The 6,139-nt window shown below is 27.9% G+C and overlaps 1 protein-coding gene across 1 annotated transcript; it reads left to right on the top strand.

Annotated features, from left to right (window-relative positions):
- The first annotated feature begins 2,760 nt into the window (after positions 1 to 2,760).
- Positions 2,761 to 5,838, top strand: LOC139847145 (glycerophosphodiester phosphodiesterase GDPD1, chloroplastic-like). The gene is made up of 7 exons (XM_071836762.1): positions 2,761 to 3,145; positions 4,130 to 4,189; positions 4,354 to 4,434; positions 4,531 to 4,731; positions 4,826 to 4,921; positions 5,070 to 5,266; positions 5,365 to 5,838. The coding sequence occupies exons 1-7, from the start codon at positions 2,843 to 2,845 to the stop codon at positions 5,549 to 5,551; spliced, it is 1,125 nt and encodes a 374-aa protein (XP_071692863.1). The 5' UTR covers positions 2,761 to 2,842; the 3' UTR covers positions 5,552 to 5,838.
- The last annotated feature ends 301 nt before the right edge of the window (positions 5,839 to 6,139 follow it).

Raw genomic sequence — 6,139 nt, 5'->3', positions numbered from 1 at the left:
TTATGAATAACTTAACTCTTGATTTTCATAAGTATGAATTATCTCTTGCATTTATCATCATAGTAAAAAAGTTAAAAATAAAATCTACCCATACTAATAAATTAATAGACTTATAGATAAATTTATATTATCATAGTTAAAAAGTTTTAAAACTAATCTACCAATTTTAATATACTAAAAGACAGATTTATATCAACTTTCATAGCATATTACCGTTTATAATTGGGTAATAAAGTAGATATAATCCTAAAATTAAAGAATTGATATTTGTGACTATTGTAGTTGATCATCTTTCATCATTAAGCTATTAGCATGATGAAAATGTAATTAATGAAATAATAGTATTATCTATGACATAAGTTAAATTTGTTAAATGTTAATTAAGCTAATTAGTTTCTTTTATTTTTCATTTTATTAAATATCTAACTTTTAACCTTTCATTTTTCCTATAATAAATAGATAAGTTTCAAGTTTCAAACCTTTCATTTTTCTTATAATAAATATATTAGTTTTAATCTTTTCATTTTCTTATATTAAATAGCTAACTACTTTGATACATTGTTATCTATAAATACCCATTTTCATTTGTGAAATACTCATTTTCATTTCGAAGTTAGTCATACTTTACAATTGAAGTAATTGATAGAGTTTTATAGACGTTAGTTATTCATCATCATCGTCATTATGAATGATTTGTTCTTTCAATGTCAAACATCCATCCATCACATGAGCATTATATATATATATATATATATATATATATATATATATATATATATATATATATATATATATTTCAATAAGATGTAATTGGTGTGGAATGAATTTTTATCTTATTTTACGTAATTTTTATCTTCTTTGATAATTGTTTAGAATTCACTTAAAGATGTACATTTAATTTGTGTGTAGTTTTATTAATATATGTATATATGAGTGCGCTGTCTTTGATAGTTGTTTTTATCTTTTTTGATGGTTGTCAACTCTTGTTCACTAACTATTCGATACATAAATTTTAAAATATTAAAATTTGGAGCAAGTCGTGCAACGCACGGGCATTGCCCACTATATCTATAAGAATTGAGTCCAAGAATCATAAGTATGATATAATTAATATAGTTTTACCTCATTAAAACTAATTACCTATGTAAAAAAATAATAGTAAAAATGGTAAAAATATTAAATAAATAATTCTAGCTAATAATGACTCCATAATTACATTTATTATTTATTTATTGAATATTAAATATATGAGGGTATAAATGTAGGCAACTTAAAGGACGATAAATTGTTTATACAACATAAGAGTAAAAATGACTTAATTTTAAATAATAAATGAGGATAAATAAAATTATAGTAATTGATAGCCAATAAATAAAATGACTTAATTGAATTAAAAATGTAGACAAATGAATTGATGGTATATTAAAACCATCTATTTAACTATAAATAATGAATTGTTCATTTTCATATATTTAATCGTATGAATATGAACATAGTGATTGTGTTAAAAAGAATATTATCTATAATCTGTAAAATATATTAATTTAATTCATTCAATTATAAAGGATAAACTAAAACGTAAAATATTAATAAATATTATTTTAGATATTTATAAAATGAAAAAATGTTACATTATTAACTATCATTATTTAAAGAAAAGTTTTTTTGAAAAAAAAAATGTTAACTAATAAATATTGTTTATAAAATCATGATTTCAGTCAAAAAATATAATAATAAAATTAATTTTATAAAAAATTAATTTTATAAAAAATTATTTTAATCCTTATTTATTCTTATATTAAATATAGATATAAGTTTCAATCATTTCTTTTTTCCTTATATTTAATAGATAAGTTCTAATCCTTTCAACTTTCTTATATTAACTATATATAAGTTTCAATCATTCATTTGCCCGATATTAAATAGCTAAATAAGTTAATGCATTGTTGCCTATAAATAAGATTTTACATTTTTCATTTCAACATTATAGATATAGCCGATATAGTTTTTTAGATATTCTTTTTCATCTTCACCATCGTCATCATTTTAGTAAGATGATTTGCTTATATAATGTCGGATTTCTATCTATCACCTTAACATTAAATCTATGTTATGGTAAGACTTTATTTAGATGTTATGTTATTGGAGACCATATATTTTTTTATCTCTTTTAATATAATTGTTATCTTTATTTATTGATTCTTACTTACAGTTCATTTATAATAGTATTTTTTATTTGTGTCCAATTCTCTACATAGCAACAATGGTAAGAATAGTTGTATATTGCACCTGACTAACAACTACTTTTTTGGACAGTGATTTGGGGCAGTCAAACCTTAGTCTCACACCAATTGAACAAAATCCACACTTTTGCAAGTCTAAGATTGGCTAAAAATGATGTTTCACATATTTCTTTTGAAAATAAGACACTTGGTTATGGAGCATAAGACATTAACCATAATTGTTTATTCATACTGTTGCTATATAAAAAAAAATGTACTCAAATTTACATACATATGCACTCTTAATCACCATAGCTTTTACTATTGTTTAAATCATCGACTATCGCTTAACTACATACCGACAATGAAAATTCAATGACGTGCAAAGTATGGGCATTACAGACTAATAATATTAAATGAATAACTTATTCAAAGTTAGTAGTCAACAATAAAAAACCAAATTAGAAAAGTCATCGCAAACACAAAGTAGTGATATCCAAAAGAATATTCCCGCAATTTCTTGTGGCGTGATCATGAATAACATCATCATCTATCAATTGGTTTCCCCCAATTCCAATTCCAATTCCAATTCGTCTCTCCAAATCCAAATCCCTCAAAAAATGGCTCTTAAAACGGTTCATCTTACACCTCTTTCTAATAATCACAATCATCATCATCATCATCTTAATCACCACTCAAACAATGTTCCTCATCCTACATTCAACAATTGTCATCATCTCGATGATAATGACCATAAAGGTGATCCTGATAACAACAAGTTTATGGTAATCGGACACAGAGGTACCGGAATGAACTTATTGCAATCGTCTGATTCAAGAATGAAATCAATCAAAGAGAATTCAATCCTCGCATTCAATTCCGCGGGAGAATTTGATATCGATTTTATCGAATTCGACGTTCAGGTAGTTTTTTTTATTCTTTAATTTTATTAAATTCGATTCTAATTGAAATTTGACGGTGTACGTTTGCCGGTGGCCGCGGCCATTGACGGTCATAATTGGTTGGTGTTAAAACGACTATCTTTTTGTCGTTTTGTTATTTCAAAAACACGTGTTTTGAATTTTCCACATTACAGGTTACTTTATCGTTTATTGGTAGGGTCACGGCCCATGAATCATGACCGTTACATTGTTAATTCATTTATTTTAATTTATTTTAAAATTTTAAAATTTATTTGTATAGTTTAAGGTGGAAATATTAGTTTTAGAAAACACAAGTACATTACAGCTCAATACCCCTTTTTAGATAGTGATGACTCATGGACAGATTAGGGCCCCCAAAATAAAGTTTTTTTAATAATTCAAAAAGATTTATATTTATTATGATTTTTTTAGGAAATTAGGATGAAATAAAGCGATCAAGATTAAAATCGGTGGTTTAATTCCAGCTAGATTGAACAAGATCAAAATTTACTTAACTAGAATATTTTTTACCCTAGTTAAATCGTAGTATATGTACAATTGATTCGCCTGTGACTGCTTAAACAAATTTGATTTTTATTTTTTTTATTATTCATTTATTTATTGCTATTGATCGAGTGTAACGATTTTAACGGTCTATTCTGTTTCTGCCATTCGATTAACTTTTCATCAAGTGTTTTGTAAAATTTATGTTTAATTTGTATGCCTTTTACTAGTGTGGTAGCCATACAAGCTGCAACACATACATTTGGATATACATCATGGATACATTTGGATATACATTTGGATAACATTACACGATTCATTTAATTTATGCGTTCAGTATACTAGTTACGTTTTAATTTCAATCAAGAGACTGATTGGTTTGTTTGTTTGTTGTTTCTTTGAAAACATTTCTTGATCTAAGTTTTGGGTGATCGAAGAAACTTAGACAAAAAAAGTAAAACAAAAAACCTCTTTTTGTAGGTGACTAAAGATGATTGTCCAATCATTTTTCATGACAACTTCATCTTCACTAAAGAAAAGGTCAGTTTAATCATCATTTTATTATGCCTTGTGTTTTACTCTTGGTGATCTGCACGTATCGTTTTATAAGCCCACACTGGTACACATTTCAATTTTGCTTAAAACCATAATACTTCAGTTGATGTGCCTTGTTCCTTATAAAATTTTTGGGTGCTTGATTTCAGGGTGAAATAGTCGAAAAAAGAGTTACAGATATGACCTTAGATGAGTTCCTTTCGTATGGACCTCAGCGAGACCCTAATAAAGTAATTTCAGAGCGATTTTATACCTTCTATGACTACACTTGTTTTTTTTATTATGTTGATTTTTAATTTTTAATGTTGTGATGTTGATAAATTCAGGTGGGTAAACCTTTATTTAGAAAAACAAAAGATGGAAGGATTTTTGAGTGGAAAGTTGAAAAGGATGATCATTTTTGCACACTAGAAGAGGTGTTTCAGAAAGTAAACCATTCCAAGGGATTTAATATCGAGTTCAAGTTTGACGATAATATCATATACACTGAAGAAGAACTAGTTCATGCTATACAAGTCGTTCTTCGTGTATGCTCGTATTCTCATGTTTTTCACTTATATTGTTTCTCTTTCATTGAATTGTTTACCAGTTTAATTTCACCATTGTTGTGTATTCTGGCAGGTTGTATTCAAGTATGCTAATGACCGACCCATCTTTTTCTCAAGCTTTCAGCCCGATGCAACTCTATTGGTCCGCAAACTCCAAAGCACGCATCTTGTAAGTTGCATCCTGTATATTTCAGTTAATTGTATAAAAAAGTGAGCGACTTTAGTCAAATTAGGCCAATGTTTTTTTTTTTTCTCAATTAATATATTATTATATTTTGTATAATGAAATGAAATTGGATCGATAATCTTATGCATAGGTTTTCTTTCTTACAAATGGAGGTATGGAAACATATACCGACGAAAGGAGAAATTCATTAGAAGAAGCAATGAAATTGTGTTTAGAAGGCGGATTAAATGGGATCGTTGCTGAAGTTAGATCGATCTTAAGAAATCCAGGAATTGTTAAAAGAATTAAAGACGCTAAACTCTCTATAATAAGCTATGGCCAGTTAAAGTAAGTCCTATGTCTTAGTACATAAAAGCAATTTCAAGATTTTTTATTTCATTGTCGTATCAGATGGTTACGCTAAATAACCTTTCTTGAATGTTTAGTAACATGAGAGAGGTGATCAATGCACAAATCTTGATGGGCGTTGATGGGGCGATTGTTGATTTAGTTAAAGAGATCATAGCGGCGGTTGCAGAAGTTAAAAACGAGAATGAAGTTGGAAAGGGTGAAGAAGATGATATAAAGTATTCAAATCTTATGAAGCTCATACCAGGTTTAGTACAACCTTAATTGCATATTATTGAATGTGAAATTTGGGAAATTTGACTCTTAAGAATGTGTACATTATGAATATGTCTGTGAACATCATATATACGTTGAGTGTTATGTGTATGTATGTTAGTGAAGGTCATTGGAAAAGGGGAATAAGACCCCATCAGAATAAAATACTTGCAGTTTAGATGATTGGAATCTATTGTATGAAAGACAATCTGTTGTTGACTAGTTTGTAAATAGAGTCGCATCCTGTTTCAACATTGTACCATTTTAGTGATGGTAACTTTTAGTGTATGGTTTCAAAAGACAATTATGTTTAACATAAGTTGTGAATTTCCGATTGATACAGTCTCAGTCTCAGATTTATTTTTTGTCTATCGACCACGCCTTATGGCTTGATCTTAGGCCCTAACTCACCCTCCACGGATGAACTTTGCAGAGGAACCCTTAAATTTTCGATGTTACTACCAACATCGTCGCGAATTAGGTTTCTTCCTAACGCGTGTGTGAGTGACATTCGATGTCAATATCGCCGTTAAAAAAAATATATCACATCTAATACTTCTAGTTATATTTTTCAGCGAGCATTGTGCATTAAGCCTT

The sequence above is a fragment of the Rutidosis leptorrhynchoides genome, chromosome 5, assembly GCF_046630445.1.
Source record: "Rutidosis leptorrhynchoides isolate AG116_Rl617_1_P2 chromosome 5, CSIRO_AGI_Rlap_v1, whole genome shotgun sequence".
NCBI classification, from domain to species: domain Eukaryota; kingdom Viridiplantae; phylum Streptophyta; class Magnoliopsida; order Asterales; family Asteraceae; genus Rutidosis; species Rutidosis leptorrhynchoides.
The sequence above is the reverse complement of the archived record's forward strand: the minus strand, read 5'-3'. Positions and strand labels throughout refer to the sequence as shown.